The sequence below is a fragment of the Temnothorax longispinosus genome, chromosome 10 (genome assembly GCF_030848805.1).
Source record: "Temnothorax longispinosus isolate EJ_2023e chromosome 10, Tlon_JGU_v1, whole genome shotgun sequence".
NCBI lineage: Eukaryota > Metazoa > Arthropoda > Insecta > Hymenoptera > Formicidae > Temnothorax > Temnothorax longispinosus.
The window spans coordinates 1,162,319-1,188,100 of record NC_092367.1 but is presented as its reverse complement, the minus strand read 5'-3'; the positions used below and the strand labels follow the sequence as shown (position 1 = coordinate 1,188,100).

The 25,782-nt window shown below is 38.7% G+C and overlaps 1 protein-coding gene and 1 pseudogene across 1 annotated transcript; both read left to right on the top strand.

The window, feature by feature from the left end:
- The first annotated feature begins 17,221 nt into the window (after window positions 1-17,221).
- LOC139821175 (uncharacterized) lies at window positions 17,222-18,379 on the top strand (annotated as a pseudogene).
- A 5,348-nt stretch (window positions 18,380-23,727) lies between these two features.
- On the top strand, window positions 23,728-24,642 carry LOC139820249 (uncharacterized). Its single transcript, XM_071790388.1, has one exon. It carries the CDS (start codon window positions 23,728-23,730, stop codon window positions 24,640-24,642), a length of 915 nt encoding a protein of 304 aa, XP_071646489.1.
- The last annotated feature ends 1,140 nt before the right edge of the window (window positions 24,643-25,782 follow it).

The window sequence follows — 25,782 nt, the reverse complement described above, 5'->3', positions numbered from 1 at the left end:
TTTTTTTTAGAACATTATAGGAGCATACAGAAGCCCAAGTAGCAAAGATGACGTCTAAAGACGTCATATTGACGTCATAGACGTCATTAAGACGTCATTTGACGTCACTTTGCTACCTGGGAGCTACCTTTTTTATTATTGACGAGATCACGTTTCCACGTTTCGTCGAGTTACATGATCGTTGCTCCGTCGAGTGCCCCGTTATGCCTCGAAGTGTATAAGTTTACTTTAGGTAATATAAATAATCATAGATAATCAATATTTGCACAGACATTTTTACTAAATCAACAAGAAAAGATCATTTAATAACGTATTATAGGTATACGTACTGTTTACCCGCTCGAGTTATCAAAATGACCGTCTGACAACGTTTGCCTGGATATAAGGCTGAATATATAGCTAATGAAGGACTTAATTGATGATGTATTAGCTTCACGAAACTTTTATATACATTATAGGTACAACTTTTATTCGATTAAGTACATGTACATTATCTCGATCAGGATTTAATTATATAACCCTATCAAACTTCTGACAGAACATGCAAGGCTAACATGTCCTAATTGGGGCCTCTGTTTATGTAACCCTATAAAATTCGGTGTTTGTAATTACTATTTTCCGATAAGGGATGTATACAGGATGCTCATCAAGACCTGATCAGAATACTTGATCAAACTTTTACTTTCAACCAATTCGTTCTTGTTTCAAGTATATGTATAATCAATATATGTAATCAATGAAAATTAATGAAAATATGAAATAATTTGTTACTATATTTAAATAATTATTTAAGAATGTCATTCTCGATCTATTTTCAATGTAATATGTAAATTAGTCTTTCGACAAGACAATAGTTCGAATAAACATTTTATCCGAAACGATGATCGCGGTACCGAACGTTTGCGGTACCGAACGTTTGCGGTACATGTCCAAAATAATCGTACTCTCATAATCAGTAAATTATTAAAATACTTGATAACTCAGGGAGAGAGTGGAGAGAGAAAAGGATGAGAGGAAGAGAGAGTAAAGAGAGAAGTGGATGGTGTGTGTGTGTATGTATGTGTGTGTGGCAATCGCTTCGTTAAAAAAATGTTTTTTTACTGTATTACATTTCCTTAAAATAAATAAAGTTGGATATTTTTAGACTTGTCTATGAAGTTTTGCAGTTTAACCGTCGATATTTTACTTTTTATTAATTTTATTCTCTATTAGCCGGTCATACAGAATTAGCGATTTTCGACTTCAAATAAATACCCTTCTTTAATTCCTACAATTTCCATTTCCTTCGTTTTAATAACGGCGTGTTGCTTTTATTTGTCTTATGTAATGATATTGATTGTATATCTTGAGAGCGTTTTTCTAATTATAATTAATATTGTATTATAATTTATAACAGTGTTACGTTCTGTCGACTTCACGATTTCTTTCATGGAATTACTCTTACGATAAGAAACAGGCGGAAATCATAAACAGTGGTTATTAGTCGATTGACGGATGGATGCAACCTGACACATTCCTAAATGCCATTGTTCATTAAAAAGTAAACGATGGCGAATAACAGAAACCTTCTTGATGACTCGAACCTAATAAAATAGGCAAATTATGGATTTGTTTACTCCAAGGACTTTCAATAATTTTAATTAAATAAAGCACGGAAATTCAATTATCGCTGATTATCGAGTGTATGGCTCACCATAAATTAAAACATCTCAAGGATCTTGAGTGAAATCTTAAATCACGCAGCCAAAAAGTCACGTTGATCTCGCGTCTTCCCAAACAATCGCCACAATCACCCTGTCACATATATCAGCATTAAAACGTCCACACGTGTTATTTGTTTGGGAACGCGGAAGTTGACCTCAGACCCACGCTTCACAATAATTGATAAAGATGGGCAAACAAGCCATTGAAAGGGACATTAGGTTCTGGAATCAAAGAGCAGGGCTTTTACCTTCTGAAATAAAGATCCACTTTTTGATGATATCATTATAAGAAAATTGGTATATATATCTCTTTCCCTTCTAAACTAATAGCATTAACGTTTTGTTAATATCTCAGAAGTGCACCCCTTAATTTAATAGCATTTTCGTTTTTTAACTTATTTTAGTGTCGAATAATCGTATGAATCAATAAAATTCCATTAAAGAATTAGTTCCTTTTAAAAACACATAGACAATAGCTTAGAGCATGAAGATTTCGAAGGTCCGCGATTAAGCGATCGCACTTCTGTAAAACGCGTGAACGCGGTTCGCAAAATGACAAAATAAATGTGCGATTCGAAAGAAAGTAAAGCTCTGAAATCGAGGAGTCTACCATTATTGCTCCCCAATATACCGGCTCATACACTACAGAGAATGACGACAAAGATGGGATTTCAGTAGGCGAGCTGGTGAGAGAAAACTACGTAGAAATCTATTGGAAGAGATTTAGTACGAGACACGCGTCGCGTTGTGATAACGACGGCCCCACCCGGCCTTCGATTACGCTCGATATATAAGTCAGGAGTCAAAGCGGGAGCGCGGAAAAGCACATTTTCACACTCGGAAAAATAAATTTACGAGTTACAAAGAGATACGTGATACGTGATACAAGAGAATACACGGGGTATCGCGTAACACGGCACCACACGTGCAAAAGCGATTTAATCTTCCTAGTCCGTCACAAACATTTTCGAGAACCTTCGCGATACATTCGATTGTAATAATGAAAAAAAGATTATTAATAATGATTATAAAACTTTGTACATAATAATAAAATATAATGTCCAGAACGCATTTGCATCCATATGTTATTTTTGTAGAATATATTTACGTGGGTGGATAAGCGTGGAGTTTCGTAGAAACAATTTAAAAAATACGTCTAATAAACGTACGTATTTTAAAAATACGTGAAGTAAATAAACACGTCTAAAGATTTTAATTTGCCACCGAATATTTGCCGTATAAACATGTTTACCTTGTGACATTATTACCGAAGATTTATCATAAAATAAAAATGCACGAAAGCGCGGACGAGCAATTCCAACTCAAACATTTTATTTGCCAATAAATCTATCGTAGAAACTTGCCTTTCCTACTGTAAATGAGTCTTTATGTGACTTTATGTGGCTGCGAGACTATATATATATACCTCCCCCGCGCCGCAGTCTCCAGCCGTTTGTACGTTTGTACTTCGTGGGGAACTTGACCTTCTCCGTGTTGCGGAAAAAAAACCTCAGGTCCTTTACAGTATAATTTCGTGTTTAAGCGAGATATAGCCTCGCGCGATACTCTGGCCCATGGCAGCGCTCTTAACCCTCCGCTGTGCCGCATAAGCGCTCTAGACGGAGAGCTGGCTACAAAAATTAAAAATGATAAGGTGCAGTCAAAATTTGTATAATCTAAGCCGGGGCTAAAACGTTGCCAGAAGTCGGTAAACTTGTAAAAAAATTGTTTAAATTTTAATGACAAGGTGCAGTTCTGGCGATTTTGTTTTTATATTATTTAAGGCTTAAAAAAATTGGATATTAATTGCCAGAAGTCAAAACGATGGCTAAGTATGTGAAAAATGATAATATCGTAAGAAGTCGCGGTAAAACGGAAAACAATTCTTTAAAATTTAAATAATAAGGTGCCGTTCTGGCAATTTGTTTCTTTTATTATTTATACCGTTAGTGAACTATATATGCAATTGCAGAAGGCTAAGTAAGAGAAATGCATAAAAAAACTATAATCATGCCGAGTAAGCGCTGAACTGTTAAAACCGTTGTGTTTGAAACACATTGTGCAAAAATAAATTGCATATAAAAATGTGTCATCAACTAAATTCAGAAATAGAATTTATTAATTTGTTGCAATAAGACATTGTTGCTCGGCTCTTTTTGGTCTTAAAATATTCTATGGACCGTGCCCTATCAGAATATGCAACTTAGGATTTTGTTGCTCGCTTCTAACTGCAAATAAACAAATTAGTTATCTCCGCGTCGACCGTTATCTTATACGATTTCGATGGCTAAAAACTAATTAAAAGAATTTGTTGCTCGGGTCTTTTTGTTATTTAAATATTCTATGGACCGTGTCCTATCAGAATATGCAACGTATGATTTTGTTGCTCGTTCCTAACTGCAAATAAACAAATTATTCATCTCCGCGTCGACCGTTACCTACAACTTCGATGGCTAAAAATTAAGTAAAAGAATTTGTTGCTTGGGTCTTTTTGTTATTTAAATATTCTATAGACCGTGCCTTACCAGAATATGCAACGTATGATTTTGTTGCTCGCTCCTAATTGCAAATAAACAAATTAGTTATCTCCGCGGCGACCGTTATCTACGATTTCGATGGCACAGTGATGTCGCTTGCTGGCTGTCGATTTCTCGGACGCGAACGCGAACTCGAGAGTGAATAATATATGTGAAGGATATAATTTAATATTTAAATTAGTAATTTAAATTAGAATAAAAATTTTAGTCTGTTTACCCTCTGACGGGTTTTTATCATGTCGAAGCTTCGGGGTGAGTGCACGTGCAAGCACGTTGAGAATGTTCGTTAAGGAACATATAGGCACACGAGGCAAATTTTGATCTGTTGAATAGATCCGACATCCCCCCGTTAAAAGATTAAAATTGATTACAATTGTCCACGAAGCTTGAGGCCGACAAAGAGAAAACGTGGCCCCCTCCCAAGATGTAACAGTACCAAAAAATTACCGTGTCGTGACGAGGGATGTTTTAGTATTATGCCTCCCGGGGAGCCCCCTTTGACTGCCTTCGGGAGTATTTAATCAAGCCCCCGGCTTTATTTCATCAGTTCTTGTTTTTTCTAGCAAAATGTAATTTGCTAAACAAGCAAGAACTAATGAAATAAATAAAAATAATAAAATAATAAAAAAAGAGCAAGAACTGATGTCGAGCAATATCTAGCTGTTTCTTCTCTAAATTTGTGATAATGGCTTATTGCCATTACGCAATAAGCGTAATGATAGCCTCAGAACGTTTTCAAGAATATTCAAAATTGTGCATTTTTAATAATTATATAATTATTAATCGGCGCGCAACATGAGCTGGAAACAGTATTCAATAATTCACACAGATATAGCATTAGGCTATTTTTAGATCCTAGATCTAGCCCGGACCGCATTGGCAATTTTCACTTTAAGTTTAATTGTAAATCATATTGGCCCTAGATCACTTCATTGGTAATTATTAAAAATTAATTTTTTATTAAAATTCGCCTATTAATTTTAACTTTTATAGTGAACCAGATCTGCGTGTATCTTATTGCATTTTCCACTATTAAATTAAATAAAAAAATTATAATATAATTATTGAGATAATTGTAAAAATCCCAATAATAATATCTAATAATAATAGAATATTATTATATTATTTAAAAAAAATTGAGTATTATATCAAGAAAAAAATTTTAACAACAAAATGGGTTTCTTAGTGTGTATATGTCAATGGGTCAAAAACTCAAGAGAGAGTGAATGAAAGTGAAAGCCGATCGATGACAGCCGGCCAAGGCCGCCTGTCACGGTCGGCGTGACCTCGGAGTTAGCTTTTCCCAAGGGGAGTTAACTATAGGTAGGTATATCGAAATCAAGATCGTCGTGCAGGAAATGTTAATAACTTGTCATTCGTGTCGATTTCGGGTAAAATTTAATTTATTTTCTTTTTTATCTTAAGTACAAAATTTTCCGCACGCGTAACCGCACTATGCGAGTAATTATCGATTCTACGTTCGCAATATATTGTAATGTTTCGCGTTGTTATAACGTAGTTTAAAACTTTTTTCTCCGGATTCGCTCCGTATGCGGGATTCTCGTAGTTCACAGACCGGCAGATACATCTACTGTATCGTGTCTGGCGAGAGAGAAGTTTCTGAGATATTGTTTTAAAAGTTACAGAAATTGTATATATTGTTACGCCCGTGCTGGACACTGAGTAAAGAAGTCGCGGAAAGCTGTGAAGCGATGAAAAAGAGGAATGAGAAAGATGAAAAGAGTTCTGCAAATTTTAAGAAGAATTCGGGTTTCAGGACGAGATTCGGGCGTGAGGAAAAGGAGTGCTGGCAGTGCGGTGCCAAAGGGCACTTTCGGTCGAAGTGCCCTTCTCTAACTATGGAAGAGAAGGGAAACTCGGAATAGCCGAGCTCAGCGGGGCATGTTCGGCTCAGGGGTGCAAAGGCCCTGCAAAATTAAGTAGGATAAGTAGCGGGTTAAGTGATTTTTGTTTTCGCGGCCGAGTTAATGGCCGGACTTGCGTCTTTAGAATAGATCCGGGCTCCGATGTGTCGGTATTTAGGGAAGATTTGTTAGGTCCTTTGAAATCACCCACTCCTGTAGAGAGATATTTCTTGACCTATCCAACAGGAGAAACGGTTCCTGTAAAACATAGAGTGGTGGTTGGAATCGAAATAGGGAAATTTTCTTTGGATTTTCCGGTAATCATAGCGGCCATAAAAGACGAGTGTATTCTAGGAGCGGACTTTCTTTCAAAAATAGGGGTAGAAAGCGTTTTCTCTTCGGTTTTTGAGGAAACGGTGTCAGAGAGTCAAGAAAACTTTTTCTGTTCCCGAATTTGTAGTTTTGATAGGGGGATTCCTTTTTTTCTTAAGGAATTCTTTGAGAAAAATTCCGAAACTTTCAACGCTTCTCAAAAGAAGCGTTTATTCCAAGCTCATAAAACAGAACGCGTGCGGATTCCAAAAATCCGCCAGACAGAAAATCCATCAACAAACTCCCGTTGTCAAGGAGCGCGCTTCACAGCTTTCCGCGACTTCTCTACTCAGTGTCCAGCACGGGCGTAACAATATATAGATATACTTCCCATGTAAATATCATAACATGTATCTCTGCTCATGTACGATAAAAATGAATGAAATTTTTATGGTACACTTCTATGATATCGAGAATTGCAATTACGATTTTTTAAGATTTTCTGTTTATATTTTCTTTTTCAATTTTTTAATGATTTATTTAAACAATATCAAGTACAAAAATGGGACAAAATTGCGATTTTTATGCTTTTTCTGTCCCAATGATACCATGTTGTTTATGAATAATTTCTGAGATTAGCTCTACACTGTTTAAGGTTGTTCATGCAGTACTTGCAAGTCAAATAGGCAACTATTTTTATTAGTGATAAATAAGTGTGATTTTTGTCCGTAAAAATCAGCATCTTATTAGATTTATTATTTATGACATCTTTAATGTTATACGACCTTTACATAATTAAAATATTGAGACAAAAGTCACATCTTTTACTAGAGTTGTGAGCCGTGTGAATATATGTACAACAGCAGCGCGGCAACGAATAAATGATGCATGTTAAAATTATTTGGACATTTTATAACCTCATTGTATTGAAACTTGTATTTATTCAGTATTGCAGATCTTGATGCAACCTAATTTTAATTTTTTTCAGAAATGGACGAATATTTTTATTTCACCCTTTGCTTTATTCAGCGTTCAGAACATGGTAAACGAATGTTTTGAGATATGCGCTATACTCATCAGCTGACACATGCGACGTTGCCAAGCTGCCGCTAATGCCGCTCGAGTCCAGCCGTCAGTTCCGTGTTGTCGATTTAGTCAATCGAAAATTACGTTTTATTAATATATGGTACGGTCAATGAACTCGGGCTTTCATCCAGTATCTTGCAAAATGTTTATTGCATCGTTTCGTCAGTTTTTGGTTCGTTTATCTAGTTTTGAAGTATTGCAATTTTTACAGCATAAGCGCTTTAACCTCGTTTTTCGGATAAGGGGTTCCCCTACCGCGTTAAATTGGCAAAGTTTACGGACATATATATCTCTGGAACCAATCGGTTAAAAAATCCGAAATTTTACAGACACACTCGAGGAACGTTAATCTTTAATTTTATATTAAATTTTCCGGGCTAAGTACATATGACCTAAATGCATGAACCACCTTAATCAAGAAAACAAAATTATACTACATATAGCTATAGCGACATTACATCTTTAACGCTGTCTCGTATATGTGTATATCGTCGTGCCATTCGCCGTTAAGAGTTCGTATATAGGCCTACCTCTGTCGTGGCCTCCGAACTATCCGCCGGGGATACACGCAGAGATCGATTTACTTTGATCGTCGCGTCGTATCCGTTATGAAAACTATGAAAAGACGATGCGTGCAGTATGCAGTGCCTCCAATCACTCATATACGGCGGTCGTATTGATTGAGACACCCACTATCGAAGCTCTGCCTCGCGTTAAGAAACGTGAACATTCCGCCCGTCTCACGTCCCTAACTACGGGCGCAATCGAACTTATCTGTCTTCTCAATGCAGGCAATTACAATGACGCAGAGACTTTTTCAAGTCGCATTCGCTCGAACAGCGCTTTAAGTTTGCCTTCGGAACCAGCTTTTCAACGCGATCAAGCTCTGCTTGCGGAAGCATCAAAAGTTTGTCCGTCAGTATCCCGCTTGAACGGGCGAACGAAACAACTTTGATATGCTTTAAATATATTCAATTTCCATGTCTTCTTTCTTTTATACATTCTTGTCTTATTTATAAGTTTTATTTCTTTATTTTATATTTATATTATTGCGCTTGAGACTCGCTCCGCGATCGCGTTGTCCCGAAATCGCGGAAATAAGGCTAGCAAGGAACAACTAGCGAAGTTAGCACCCCTCTGCGAAGTTAGCACCCCAATTTCGGAATTCTGATATAATTCATGGAGTTCTGACCATTCAACAACTTACTTATTCGTCATTAATTATACAACAGAGCATGATATTACTTCTGAACGATTCGGCAGCTCGGCTCAGGGAATCGATCATTTCATGTAAAATTTTTCACTTTTTGCTTTATCTATTCCGCGTGAATTTTTTTATTATTGACGAGATTACGTTCCCAGTTCCCATATGTTTTGAGTTACATGATCAAGAGTTTACGTGAAAATTTTCACTTTTCATGTTTCCATCCTAGGGAAAAAGTTACGTGATCGCTGCCTAGAATCTCCATGGCGTTCGTTTATCAAGACAGTTTGTTCAAAGATAATTAGATTTGGGCTCGTCGTCCCGGAGCAGAACGCTTCGCGACTTCTTTTTTAATACCTAGCAGATCGATTCGGCTCGAATCCATGGGTCAAAGCGAACGTAACAATATATGTATATACATATATACATTATGGCTAAGGAAATAAGTAGGTGTTGCTTTGAGAGTTCTGTCCCGGGTGCTCCGAGGGGGGAGCGGGGCAGGAGCGACTTGAGGGCGAGGGGGTGCTGGGGAAGGGGTTTCGGCGAGCGTGTCGGGACATGTTGTTTATTAAATATTGATAAACTCATCGTTGACAAGGGATACCGCCGCCGTTCGGCCGAGGGGGGGGGGTAGGTGTCTGCGTTTTAGGGCGAGGGAGTTCGCGGGAAGAGGGTAGAAGGGGGTAGGTGTCCGCGTTCTAGGGAGAGGAAGTCAATGGCCGGGGGGGGGGAGAACCGCGTTAATAATAATTAATGTAATAATAATTACACACATTATCGCACAATTCGGTCGGGCTCATCTAGGCCAAGTTTCGGTTTCCGGTTTCGGTTGAACTCAATAGGATTTAATAGTACGTATGACTGTGATAATGTATGTAATTATTATTTTAATAATTAAATACTAGCTGGTTACCCGGGCTTCGCCCGGGAGTCGTTTTTCTTCAAACGACTTCATTTGTATTTCAATATCCTTAATCGAAAAAAATTCCTTTATCAGACAATAGCTTATCAAGCAAAAATCAATTAAATAATTAATGTTTTTACTAAAATGATTTCTACTAATTGTAGATATTTATTATTTCCATTTTGTTCTATCAGTTAGTTAATTCTTCAACGGAACTTTTGCAAATTTTAAGATCCTGCTTTTTTTTTGTTGGAAAAGGAAAATGTTTACGCATACCCTAAGGCCGGTCCCCAGGGTTATGCCGGACTTATTCACCGACTAAAAACCTCCCCCGGCCCCCAACACCATAACTATCAATCCTATAATAAAAGTTTAAAACTCAAGCATCTGGAATGTGTTGTTCAAACGGAAAAGTTAAGTTACCGCTTTTAAATCAGCCACCCGATACACTTTTTATGTTTATGTCAGGAATTACGTCAGAATCAAAACATTTCCTACAAAACATTCGGTCAATTATTTACCGAAAAATTGAAAAAATTTCGGATACCGGTTCCCAAAAAAATCGGTAACGAAAAACTATACACTCTATAACGCTCCCCAAAAAATTCTACCCCTATTTTATACTTTCATCGGCCAATTATTTTCCAAAAAATTGGAAAAATTTCTGATACCGGTTTCCCAAAAGATCGATAACAAAAAATTATACACTTTATGGTACTCCCCGAGAAATTCTACCCCTGATTCATATACAATTCTTTAAAATTCGGTCAATTATTTCCCGAAAAATTGGAAAAATTTCGGATACCGGTTCCCAAAAAGATCGGTAATGAAAAACTATGCACTTTATAACACTCCCCGGAAAATTCTACCCCTATTTTATATACTTTTGGTAAAAATTCGGTCGAATAGTTTAAGAGTGTATAAACAACATACATACATACATACATACATACATACATACATACAGACATTCTATTTTATATATATAGATAATATTTATAAAGAAAAAGTGTATAGTATATACATATATGTGAGCGTGTATACATATGGATGTATACCCTTTTCTAGGATTTCCTTGAAAGTTTCGGTTTCGATTTCGGTTGGACTCTAGTTATAAAATATTAAATAATTTTAAAAGGCACACGAAGGCGCAATATTTTCTTTCACGATATTATAGGCAAATAAACGTATTAAATAACAAAAAAAAATTTATAGCCGGGAGATGCCGGGAACAATAATAAATATTAAAAAATCTCTGATGTTTTAGTAAGAAGTTTAGATCAAATTAAAACAATGTACTACTTGTTATAAAAATAAGAAGTAAAACTTAACTATTTATATAAATATATAATTAAAATGCCTGGAGACATCGTTTTCATGCTGAAATGATCTGGGAAACTTTCAATTGTGAGATATATTGTAATACGAAGTGACAACGTATCTTACATAAAGCTATAAACGGTTCGCTTAAAGGTTAAGGGGGGAATTTACTTTGATGGGTAAAAAAAATCGATATTTTTTTTTGCATAAATATATAGTATAAGGTTTCAATAATATATTCCCAAAGTATTATCGTCAAACTCGTAAAATTGACGAAACTACAGCTCTTTTTAGTGAGGCGCGCGGAGGATCGATACAGCAGACGTATACGCTAATACTGGCTTCGCAGCGTTCTCGGTTCTATTATTGCGGGAACGAAAGAATCCTATATACTTGCTAGACCTACAACTATTTTATTTGACCCTATAGTGTTTATATTTATGTGTTAGAGTGTTTTTGTGTGTGTGTGTGTGTGTGTTTGTGTGTGTACCTTGGAAAGCACTAAAGAAGCTCGAACAGCCCAGAAAATGACGAAAACTGCCGAACAGGAGTTCTACGAGGAAGAGGAAGGCATTTTAGATGGACCCGGAATAGCGGATTGAGCGTTATTTAACTGTAAGTATCATGAAAACATCCAAAACTTCATTTCTTTATTCAACTGAGACTCTTTTGATCCGCCATATTAAATCCGCCATTTTGAATTTTAAAAATCTGATATCAGATTCGGATTCAGCGACCTCAAAAACCTTTATACTGAAATTTGCATGCATTTATACGTGCTTTTTTGACTGAGAGCAAAAAAATAAACTTTAAACGCGTTTTTCTCAAAACCACTTTTTCCAACTTTGCGTACAAGATAACTCAAAAAGTAATCACTCAAATAACTTTCGCCAAGCATGATTCGATTCCTTACAATTTTCTCCAGGGATTGAACCTATGTTTACATTTTATTATTTATTTATAACATTTCTATCAACAACAGAAGATCGATTTTTTGATAAAAAAAATGTCATTTTTCTTACGATTGCTGTAACTTCTTCAATTTTTCACATTTTTATTTGCAAATAGGTTCAATCCCTGCGTAATTGATTAAGCTTTAAAGAAAATTTTTATTTTTTGCTTTCAGATTACTCAGCTCGTTGCTACACTGTACGCAGCTAACCGTTGCGCTACCAACATTGCGCTACAAAATTGTCCGTCAATATAATAAAAATTAACGTAACTGAAAAAAAAAATATTTTTTTTCTTCTTTAAGAATGCCTTTCCATATTACAAAAAAAATTAATCCAATATCACTTATAGTTTCCTTGAAAAAAATTCCCAAAAAAACATCATTTTTCACCCGGCTAAAGTAGATTCCCCCCTTAAGCTTTGATAAATAATAACAATGACAGCAACAATAAAAATGACAAATTTGTATCAGAAACGTACATATGGATATGTTTTCTGTTAATTGTATGTACATAACATGTTTTGTTTATGGTTTTATTAATTTTCTTACTTATGGCCACGTTTTAGGCGAAATACCCCACTGTGCGACGGTTTAAAGATAAAATAGCCGAAGTAAACAATTGATAAAATTTGTCACCGATGAAGACGAGGATTGCGCGTTAACGGACGACAGTAATTACTTCAGCGATGAAGACGATGAGCATAAAGAAGTCGTCGATAAAATAGTGTCGCGTTCGGAAATCGTTGCACTAAATTTACATACGAAACAGTGCGTAATATACTTTTATTATTCAACGGGTGGTGCACTTGCACTATGCATGTGCTTCGTGCATGGTTGCTCTATCGGATCGTGATATCGGGCACATGTACGCTTTCCGAAAACACTTCGTTGAGTTACGCAATACGATGCATGGCCGGTTTTGTTCAAAATGTCATGAAGCATTGTATATGATATTTCCGTGTAATATATGCCCGATTTGCACACAATAAGAAAAAAAAAACATTATTGCGATTCTTAAAGATGTATTATAGCACCTCTCTAGTCAAATGGCCATCTGCATTCAATAAATTTTAAGATAATAAAATAATTGTTATTAAATTACAGAATGGTTTCTGAGTGTAAGTACCATATTCCATTTTTAATTCGCTATTTATTTTCTAAAAAATTATTAGCTAATTTAGAAGAAATTAATTTATAAAATAAGACACAGAAGCTCTCTTGATTTCATTACCAATCTATGAAACACAAAATCGGTATTTTGGATTATTTCTTTATCAGCAGAATTAGGAACATTTTATGTGTCTAATATATTATTTTATTTATATAATAATAAATATCAACATTGCTTCTTTGAAACAATAATTATATTGTTGCAAAAACTAAATTATATTATGATTGAAATTTGGTAACATCGCACTAAATAATGAGGTTGTCATCTTGATTTATAGCGTTACTGTAAATCCAAATTACGATTCTCGCGTCCAACAGACTAATAATGACCATATATACATATAACGATTAGTGTATGCATTGTTCACGCTTTATAATAAAAATTAAGTATAAAAATTTGGAAAATGTTTATTTCTTTTTTTAACACTAGAAAATTTTATTTATTAAAAATAACTTGGAAAAAATCAGAGAAGTACGTAATTTAAAATTAATCAATTTTAAATTATATTTATCAATAAGATTATTTAATATTGCTTTCCTTTTTTCGATTTTTGAAGTGTTGTTTAAAAAAAGAATAGTTTTACATAACAAACTAATGTTTGGAGATTATACATTTATACTACGCGCGTTTTATAAGTTATTGTGCGTTGTTGTCAAATTTCAGAAGGTAGATGTCAACAGGAATGAGATTTTCTCAAAAGTCAGATTTTGAAGATCAATTATTCCTAAATTACGCGGTGAGCTGATTATATTTTATGATCTATATGTTTGTTGAAATTTCTAGTTTACATTAATATGTTTTTTATTTCGTTCTTGTTAGTATAATAGATATTGTCGTAGATAAATAGTCAATATGTACCCTGTTTGCCATAAGACTAAGAATAAAAACAGCTATATTTAATAATTATTTTCTTGAAAACGGTACGGTCAATTGACTTTAAATTTTACACGTAAGAACGAAATACATTATTAAACATCTTAGCAAAATATAATGGCAATGTTGTTATCTTCGAAATTCTGACATACATCTTTAAAAGTTCATACTCGGGGCTGAAGTTTTTGTGTCAAGTGGGCGGTATAAAGAAAACATTTTTTCAAAACAATGAAAAAAAGACAAGATTTAATTTAGCCCAGTAAAATGACTCGAAATTTGTCGATTTGGAGGAAATAATACTGACTGGGCTAAAACTTTGTAAACAAGCTTGTTTTAGGATACTATTCAACATATTAAAAGTCCCCACGTGTAGACGCTACGTTGCGGGCAGGGGAGGGTCCAAAAAGTCCAAAAAATTAGTTTTTCGCAAATAACTCGGAAAATATCAACTTTACGGATATTTATGTAGATATCAAAATTGTAGCTTACAAAATTCCGCACAATTTCGTTTTTTATTCAAGTTTGTACGACCAAATAAAGCAGAAATAGAATTTTTTTAAACACCAGTAGTTTTGCGACGCAACGAAAACGCGTACGTGCTTCGCGCATTTTTTGCTAATATCTCAAAAATGGACCAATGTTTAAAAAAATTCTATCTCTGCTCCATTTGGTCGTACATACTTGAATAAAAAACGAAATTGTGTGGAATTTTGTAAGCTACAATTTTGATATCTACATAAATTTCCGTAAAGTTGATATTTTCCGAGTTATTTGCGAAAAACTAATTTTTTGGACCTTTTGGACCCTCCCCTGCCCGCAACGTAGCGTCTACACGTGGGGACTTTTAATATGTTAAATAGTACCCTTAAACAAGCCTGTTTACAAAGTTTCAGCCCAGTCAGTATTATTTCCTCCAAATTTTGTCATTTTACTGGGCTAATTACATTAAAAGAGGATTTAAATATGTCGCAAGCTAGTACTTGCAAGCTCGGGCTCGAAAAGGGACAATCGATCGCTGAAGCGCAACCCCTGTAATTTGTTCACATAAATTCGCTCTCTCCAGCCGTGCTAATATATGCCGCACGCATATCTCTAAAGAATTAGAAATATTGAAAATTACAAATTTTCAGAAAGTTAAAGTTTATACAAAAAATTCGGTCATGCATTTGATTGGGACAATGCTCGCATTTTGGAAATCGAACATAATTAAATGGTGCAAATAGGAAATTTGCACTTGGCTTCCTCATAGAGGAAGTGACGTCTTAAGATGCTAATACAGCCCTCTGATTGGCTGATGACGCCTTAAGACTATACTTAAGACGATCTTGAATATAAGACCCGTCTATGAATACCGGCCTTAAAGAATTATATAAAATAGAAATAGAGAAGACTGAAGAATATAACAAAATTAAATAGAAATGTTCGTGGTTGCTAAAACATTTGCAAAGTTTGAAATATTGGACTATTTCTAATTTTATTATATTCTTCAGTCTTTTCTACCTCTATTTCATGTATAATTTTTTAAAATTTGGTTAATTAGTTTTTGAGTTAAAGAAATTTCAGTAAACTTGGTTGTTTTTTTAACAGAAATCGGTAACCCCTTTATTATTAACAATTTTTATTAATTCTATTGTATTCTTCAGTCTTTTCTATCCCTATTTCATATATAATTTTTTTAAATTTGGTTAATCAGTTCTTGAGTTAAAGAAATTTCAGTAAACTTGGTTGTTTCTTTTAACAAAAATCGGTAACCCCTTTATTATTAACAATTTTTAATAATTCTATTATATTCTTCAGTCTTTTCTACCCCTATTTCATATATAATTGGTTAAGATTTGGTTGATCAGTTCTGGAGTTATAGAAATTTCGGTAAATTTGGCACATATATACACACATACATACACACATACATACATACATACCGACATTTTTTTTTTAGGCGATATTTTGACGTTTTACAACAATCTGAACATATTGGCAGAAAAAACTAAAAAATCAATCTTTTCTTTGGTTTCTTCTACCCCTATTTCATATATAATTTTTTTAAATTTGGTTGACTATAGATCCAACTTTATACACAATCAAAGGTTCATATACGAATTTACGAAAACAAAGCTTCCTCTATGAGGAAGCAAAATATGGAGATAGACAATAATTTCGAGGCAATAATGGATGTAGATTCATCCGACGAGGATCGTCCGTTGTCACCCGACAGCACTTATAACAGCGATGAAGACGATAACCGTACACAAGTTATCAATAAAATAGTATCGCGTCCCGAATTTTTAGCGTTAGATGGACGTACGAAGTGTTGCGCCATTTATTTTTATTATATATACGGTTCAGATAACCTGTGTGTGCTTCGTGTATGATCGCTTCACCAGACACTAGTGAGCACATGTATGCTATTTGAAAGCATGTAACCGAGCCGTATGATGTAATAAACGGTCGATTTTGCAAAAATTGTCGTACTCCATTGTACCAAATATTGCCGTGCAACATGTGCCCGATTTGCATGAAGTGAAGAAAAAAAACATTATTGCGAGTGGGACATTATATATAACGTGCGCAACATGGTGTGGATAATTGAAGAAAAGAACTCTGTAGAGTCTCCAAAATCTGTGGATTCAGCAATGGAAGATATTACAATAGATGTCACCGATGGTTTGCGTAAAGAAGATCAAGGAATGAAATTGACGGATGTGCGACGAATATCACCGGTGCAGTTTCTTCGCGATCGCGAACTCGGTATACGCGAAACCAGTCAACGCATCGCTAGACAAAGAGTCGTTATCGATACCAATTCTCCTTATGACTGGGATTCTAACGTAAGACGGAAAGTGTATCGACGGCTGCGGGACGAGTGCGTTAGCGAGAAAGAATCACGTGCAGCTCGCCGTGCTGACGTTGTGCCGTATCATATTAAACCTATTGTTGACTATCGCTAAAAGCTCGATGGTTGTGAAGCAACATACATTAAGATTCATACAGGTATTGGGAAATACGTTGAATTGGTGATGATGAACAATTCGGTACGTATGTATATGTACCCTGACCCTATCAATGATCCTAATCATTTATTGATGCTTGAAAGAACTTATGAACGTGACCATGATGATATTAATAATTGGGAGCTTAATCACTTTAATGCCCCCTACTTCGATTTTCATCGTTTTATGCTTACGCACTATATCGTTCAATATTGCAAACGATATTGTTCAGCGTGTGATCGAGTCACGTGCAAGTGCTCCATCGAAGAATGTGACGTGATCTAAAAAAAGTATTAAAAAAAACATGGAACATCCCGATGAAACGGAACGCGATTTGTTGGAACGATCCGACCAAATCGCTACCTTGGTCGAATATTTTGCATGGACACAGCGATGCGAGAAGTTTATTGAGCAGCTCAAAGAAGACTGTTGTTCCAAACGTCCGCGGCTCTCAGACGGCTCTCAGACTGTTAGAAACAGACAATCTTTAGTGGCAAGAATCGCGCGACTCGATTCGGGTGCGAAGACTCTATTACAGAGACGGTTCATACATATCGATCGGTTGTGAGTACGCGGGCACTAGTAGTGACGATAACGCGGAAAGACTCGTTTGGCGAGAGATCGATACCGCGTTCGAAAGCCGTGTATTGACCGGTGCGATAATAAATATCAATCACATCAAACCGCGAAAATTTCTCAAAGATGCTAGAGACATCGTGCTCGATCGTGTGCGGAACGTCATGCAAAGACACGCAAGTGTAAAGATAAACACTATGTTCAACGGCGAGTTTGTGACGGGTGAAAAACGTGCGAACAAAAGTATCAACACGAGAAACTGCGAACTCTTTCGTTCGTCCGATCGGTCCGATCTGCGCGAGTGGTACAAGCGACACATTATCGAGCCTACTTTATCATCTCTGGAGGAATTTCAGGAACGCGACAGCGGGTGGGCGTTGTCGCGTATACTCAATTTGACAGTGAACGTGAACAAGTACAATCCTATGCGCGCGGGATGTTACATCAATTTACCGCAAGAAATTAAATTGAAAAAAGCGGTGATCAGTGTGCAACCTATGGACAATGCGTGTTTCGCGTGGTCAGAGTGGTAGCTGCTCTACATTCAGCCGAAAGACATTCAGAACGGAAATCCTCGTACCCTCATTACACAACAGTATTAAATTTACAAGACATTGAGTTTCCAGTGACGTTGAATCAAATTAAAAAGTTCGAACGATTAAACGATATATCCATCAATGTGTATACCATCGAGGGAGAGAAGACGCCAACCGTTCTCCTGATACGACTCACCGACCGGTAGAGAGAAAAGCACGTCAATTTGCTGTACGTGCAGGACCCGCGAGACGACAACGTGGGACATTTCGCGTGGATAAAGAACCTATCGCGTCTCGTTAGCTTGCAATTGAGCAGGCATTATGGTCGGAAATACTTTTGCGATCGGTGAGTACCTATACTCTTTTTAATAAAATATTTTTTAACATAAAAATTTACAAAAAATTATGTTTTTCTTTTTGCAGTTGTTTACATTATTTTAGATCGAGCGAGAAATTGGAAGCCCACACCGTCGACTGTCAGGAGATAAACAACTGTGCAATTGATTAGATTTACGCGGTGTCAATGAGAGATCCGACCAGGAGTCTAATCGTTTCCTCTTTCTCTTCGGTGTAGCATCCTCCACCTTCTCCCCGCGCTGTTGAACGGGTAACGTTTCGATTTTCGCGTCAGCGTCGCTCTCCGTCGGCTCCTCTTTCTTCACCGCGATCAAGCTCGAGTTGTCGACGATCTTTTTCAGCGGTCCGATGAGAGGCTTAAAGTGCGTATCCATCTCAATGTCCTTCTCGATCTTACCGGTCTTCAAAGCGCGAAGTTTCTTGCGAATCGAATCACTCGTCTTCGCAATCTCTTTCACGATCTTCTCGCGTTCGCGAATATTCTCGCTCCCGTCGATCGCGGCTATCGCGGAAAAAAAGCAGAGCGTCGATCTCTATAACGCTAACGTTTCACCTCCGCCGAGGTATGGCAACGACCAATCGCTTTTACGGTATTGCGAACACGTTAAATCCTTTTCTGTATCGACCGTTCGAAAGCGCGCTGTCCTTGTCTATCACCGCGAATCCGTACTTTTGTTGCCAACAATCGCGACACAACGCGCAAAATTCATCGTACGACATGTCGGTATTCACGTGATCGTTGTACACGTGTTTCAAATTGGTACCATCCTGCTTGAACAGGATCAGCAGATTTGCGTTGTCGCGTATCAGATGTTTAGGTATTCTCGCGTACGTCTGACAGAAATAGAAGAAATCGACGCTCGAGTGCCTGCCCATTGAGAAATACTCTCTCACAGCGTCTTGCTTATCGCATGCCACGTCATCGAAGACGAAGATTGAGTTTGGACGCGCGTCGCTCGGTGGAATAACGTCACTGTTATTAGAGAACGTAAAGTAGCCGATTTTGCCGATCAATGTCAATAAATTCTCCAGATATCGATATTTCGGCTGTTGCAGCAATTTTGAGTACACGTTTTCGAAACATACACCGTGCGGACTTTCCAGCAAGCTAATCAGAACGTTGGTTTTACCGCAATTCGAGGGGCCGCAAATGATCGCGCGTATAGTAGCCGGCAGCATCGTTAGCCCAGTCGATAGAGCTCGAAAAAGCCGCTGAAATGGAATTAATTCCGGAAAGCAATTTTTTTTTTTTTTTTTGATTGTTTTGGAGGGTCATGGGTAGTCTAAAACCGGATTTTCGGGATTCTAACCCTGGAGCGTTAGCCGCCATTTTGATTAGAAGGGTGATTTTGTAAATATCTCGCTTATTTTCAACTTTAGAGTAAAAGTGGTAATAACCAAACTTGTAGAAAATTTAATACTCTACAATTTTGGTCCTTATTATTTTTCACCTAGGATCGATTCAGAGATTCTATTCTATTCAGAGATTTCACACTAAAGTTGAAAATAAGCGAGATATTTACAAAATCACCCTTCTAATCAAAATGGCGGCTAACGCTCCAGGGTTAGAATCCCAAAAATCCGGTTTTAGACTACCCATGACCCTCCGAAACAGTCAAAAAAATAAAATCGCTTCCCGGAATTAATTCCATTTAAATGTCTCTATCGACTGGGCTACGTACCGTGCCTACGCTTCTTCGCGTTGCCTCCCATCGACCGTGATCTGTCGTCGCAATTCGTCACGCGAATCGCCAACGGTTGTCGCACGAATCTCATTTTTTTCCCACACTGCCGACTTTCTGGCTGACTCGAACGCTTATTTATAGGCGAGCGGAACCGCGAATCACTCAGTAGCAAAAATGTTCGTCCTACTGTCGAGACCTTCCGATATTCGCGACTTGAGCGCCGAACAGCTGCAATTTGTGCCGAAAGCCGTTCTGCTGCAAACGTGCGGCGATCACGTCCACTACGTGTGGGACAAGTTTCCGGAACATATAAGGGCGGATTTGGAGGTTCGAACATTACAATCAACCGTGGCAGCGAACGCACGTCGACGGTCCCGCGCCAATGATAAAGGATTGCGGCGAATGTCAACGAAAAAAAATGGTGGAGGCCTGTTAAATCGCGAGATAAACGCACTTCCGTTCGAATTATACATTCCCAGCTATCAAATTTTGCGGTCCGGGAACTCGTTTACAAGAACGATTGGCGAGAGACGATCAAGGTATTAATCCATTGGACGCGGCGTGTCGCGAGCACGACATAGCCTATTCGCGTAACCGCGATCTCACCGAGAGACACGCGGCGGACGAGATACTCGCTGCGGAAGCGCGAAAACGCATTACCGCGAGAGATTCGACTCTCGGAGAGAGAGCTGCCGCTACAGCCGTCTGAGCGACCATGAAGGCTATAAGACGAAGCTCGGAATGGGCTTGAAAACGAAAAAAACGAAAACGAGGAAAAGGCTGACGTAAAAACGGATACTTCCGGCAGCGAAACGAGGCGGCGTATTGCCGATTCTACCGTTGTTGGGAGTTCTCGGTTCTCTGGCCGGCGGAGCGGCGGGAGTCGTAAAGGCCGTGAACGATAACAAAGCTGCGCGGCGTCAGCTGGAAGAGATGCAACGTCACAATCGCGCCGTGGAGGGTCGCGGACTTTATCTCGCTCCGTGCAAATATGAACGAGGGCTGTATCTCGGCCCGCACAAACGCGGGCGAGGAGTAGCGTCAAAAATAAAAAAAAACGTCAAAAAGACGTTAAATATGCCCGCGGGTATTACGACTAACGAACAATTGAATCGACTGGCAAGGCGTATGCGCGTACCGTTCTTCAGAGGTGTCTTCATGCGTGATTCGTTACCGGTGTACGTCGAAACGAGAGCGGTATCGTGAATTTGGACGATGCAGCGGGTCCCGGTACCTATTGGGTAGCGTACGCGAAGAGGGAAGATCGAGTCATATATTTCGACAGTTTCGGCAATCTTCGACCGCCGAAAGAATTGGTGCGATATTTCGGCCCGAGCGTGACGAAGATTGAGTACAATTGCATGTCTTATCAGCGATACGATCAGAGCATCTGTGGACAATTGTGCCTGCGATTTCTTCGGACGATCGACGCTAATTTAAAGCTTGACGGTGCGCCGTGGTGACTCAGTATTCGTTAACGGTTTCTGCCGACATGTCTATAACGTTCACGCTGACCGGGAAGAGCAGCATCCTCGCGGAGCACTATTTTCTCGCCGTGGATCTGAGCGACGATGACTACGAGCTCGGTCTAACGTGTTTTGAGACTTATCACACGATTCCGAACGTGAATTCTTCGAAAAATAAATTTTATTTCGACGAGGATGACACGGAAATTACGATTCCCGTGGGATCGTACGAGATACAAGCCATACATAAGTTTTTGAAACGCGAAATTTCACGGAAACGCCCGCAACGCGTAATTCGTTCCAACGATGATCGTACGTCGGTCGCGAATATCGCGTGAGAGGCGACCGCTCGCGCGAACGGCTACGAAAACGAGGCTGCGGAATACCCGATAGTGCTCTGCGCAAATTACAATACGATGAAGAGCGAGATCAAGTGCGCTTTCAAAGTAAACTTTAACAAACCGAACAACGCTGGATCGCTGCTGGGATTCTCGTCGAAGCGTATATTGCAGCCGGGACAGTGGCACGAATCGCACGCGTCGATTAATATTATCAATGTAAACATTATCCGCGTGGAGTGTAACGTGACCTCGGGTGCGTACAGCAACGGCAAACGTGTTCACACGATACACGAATTTTCACCGAGCGTACCACCGGGATATAAGATATCGGAAATGCCGGCGCAGATCATTTACCTGCCGATCATCGCGCGGAGCGTTACGGATCTAACGATACGCGTCGCGGATCAAGACAGACGATCGCTCGATTTTCGAGGAGAAGAGATCACCGTCAGATTGCACGTACGTCGGCGACAGCGATAACGCGCGACGCGTGAGATGCTCGTGTTGAACGATTCGGAGCACGCGACAGATAAAAATATCTTTACGACTGCGACGATCGACGATATCATCTAATCGACATTCGGTGGCGTTAAAAAAGAAACGAGAAAGAAGCTCAACGCATCGAACGTTAAATTTTTACAATCTCTGGGATTCGCGGTACGAAACATCTGAAAGCGTGAACGATGACTGAAATTCTTAACATCGGAGGCGAGCCGGTCTTTGACGATCGCATCGTCAAGATCGAAACTCACATGTACAACCCGTACGCTAACACAACGTTCGAGTATAGCGACGAGATACGAATACCCATACAACAGCAGGATCTGTATACGTTGCCGTGCGAAAGTTTTCTCTACGTCGAAGGAACATTGACGGCGACCAGAGCAGCCGATAACGTGGTATTGGGGAATAATTGCGTCGCGTTTATGTTCGATGAGATTCGATACGAGCTCGACGGCGTGGAGATTGATCACTGCAGAAACGTAGTAGTCCGGAAGCTAGCTGCCATTTTTTATGACCAAAATTAAGAAACCTAAGATTTTGCTGTATGGTTCATTTAGTATTGCTACTAAACGAAGTGAACGTCAGCTTGCGCATTTGCGGTGGGTGTTGCCGCGGCAGCCACCCACACACGTATAATTATAATAAAAAAAACAGACATAAAGAAAGCTAAGACTTTGTACGTTTATTATGATCTAAATAAACGGAAAATAGTAGTCAGCTGACTTCATGGTGGGGGGTTGTACGTCAGCTTCCCGCCCAAACATGCAAAAAATATGCGCTGAGTAAACTTATACTAAGAAAGCTGAAATTTGGGGAAATGATAGTCGACTTTAACAGTTTCACGAAAATAATTGTCCGTTGAGTTTTTCGCGGTGGAAAAGTGCTCAGCTGACGACTGAAAGATACGGCGCATCGATCGCTATGCGCGCGGGCGCGTGGCATCCTTCACTGCATCAGCTGAGCACTTTTCCACTGCGAAAACCTCAGCGGACAATTATTTTCGTGAAACTGTTAAAGTTGACTATAACTTCCCCAAATTTCAGCTTTCTTAGTATAAGTTTACTCAGCGCATATTTTTTGCATGTTTGGGCGAGAAGCTGACGTACAACCCCCCACCATGAAGTCAACTGACTATTATTTTCCGTTTATTTAGATCATAATAAACGTACAAACAAAGTCTCAGCTTTCTTTATGTCGGTTTATTTTTATTATAATTATACGTGTGTGGGTGGCTGCCGCGGCAACACCCACCGCTACCATGGAAGCTGACGTTCACTTCGTTTATTAGCAGACCGAATTGAACACTAGCCGAAAATCTCAGATTTCTTAAAATAATTCACTTAAAATGGCAGCTGGCTCCCGGACTATAGGAATAACCAGCACGCTCAAGAACTACGTAACGGTATTGTCCGACAGAAGCGTGATCCTGAGAAACGCCGGCTGGGATCCACAGGATAACGAGAATGGATACTTCAATTTCTGCGTACCGCTCAGCCTGTTACTAGGATTTTGCGAGGATTACAAACGCGTGGTGATCAACGCTCGTCACAAATTAATCTTGATACGATCGCGCAACGACAACAATTGTCTGGTAGGAAGTCTCGCGTTGGAGCCTACTGTCAAAATACTCAAGATACAGTGGCGAATGCCTCACGTGGCATTGAGCGAGATCAACAAGCTGTCGATGCTGCGCGCCTTGGAAAACGGACGATATCTAAATATGGGTTTCCGTTCGTGGGATCTGTACGAGTATCCCCTGTTGCAGAACACGACCAAGCACTCGTGGGCCATTAAGACCGCGACTCAGCTCGAGAAACCGCGATACGTCGTCTTCGCTCTGCAGACGGGTCGGAAGAACGTCATATCCGCGGACACGAGCCGATTCGACGACTGCAAATTGACCAACGTGAAACTCTACCTAAACTCGGAAGTCTATCCGTATGACGATTTGAATTTAGACTTTGGTAAACACAGATGGGCGATTCTGTACGATAGGTACGCGCGTTTCTGCAAGGGCTATTACGGATACGAATATCTCGAGCCAAGTCTCACCGTTTCGACTTTTCTGCGTAACGGCCCGTTCGTGATCATCGATTGCTCTCGACAAAACGAATCTGTCAAAAACGCCACCGTGGATGTCAGAATAGAATTCGATTGCATGGAGAACGTACCGCCGAATACCTCCGCGTACTGTCTCATCATACACGATCGCGTGATCGAGTACAATCCGTTGACCAACGTAGTGCGCAAAATAGTCTGAGTGTTCGCGGCAACGTCAACGAAAATTTTCTCTCTCTTTCACTCCCTCTTTATGAGAAAGGAAAGGGGAGCAGGATATAAAAATCAGAGTGTCGCAAAACGCGCATCATTCCTCTCGATTCACGCATCGAAGAGAGAGAGATATCTCTTCATGTCTGCACCAACGTTCGTGAACCTGCAAGGTTTCGTCGTCGGGATGAAATTTGTCATGAAGGAGGCGGCGGTGCTCAGAAACGGGGTCGTTCTGGCGCATTACATCTTTACATGCCCCATGCCGTGGAATCTCCTCACAAAATCCGACAAATTGTGCGCTTCCTGATGGTTGATTCGCAATCACCACGGATTGCGATAGGAAGACGGAAACGTGTCGTACAGCAACGTGCCGCAACTCGTCACTTTCACTGTACTTTATGACTGTGTGCGTGTGTATATGTGTTTGTGTGTGTGTATATGGAGTGGGTGGGTAGGTGTTCGTGGGGAGTAGTATTCATCAAACGTTCACAGCGCATATGTATTGGCACAATCAATAGTTAATAAAAGACAAAATTGTAATTAATTAACAATCGCTAGCGCGAACCGAATTATAATTAGTCGTGAAAACACACGAGAGCGAAAATCGAAGTATTGAACGCAAAGTTATCCCCATCCCTCCGTCTCCGCCCTCCAGCTACTCGATCCGAAGTGAGCGAAGGGAGAGCGTCCGCTGCGCTAGAAAATCCGCGAAAATGAATTTATCAATACTAGTTTTTTTTGTAATGTATACTTTTCCATTTGTTATATAAATAGGTAGAATATGTTATAATGGTGTCGTATAATTCCTCAAAGTGAAATATTTTCCATGAATAGTTTTCAGTAATAATTTTATATAATTGCAAATGCTCGTCAAGATTAAGTATAAACATTAAATAAAAATTTTGTAAATATTATAAATTAATATTACCCCAGGTGGCAGCCCATCAGATAAGATTCTGAAAAATTTCTCTTGCATCAATCCTCTTTTTTTTTCTTTTCTTTTCGTGAGGTTGTTTTCTTATCTATGCTTAACTTAATTCTACAAAGATTACATTTCTCTCTTATCTTACAATTAGTACAGCCATCTTTTAAGTATTAATACAACATATCGCGGAGTCGCGTTGAGTTA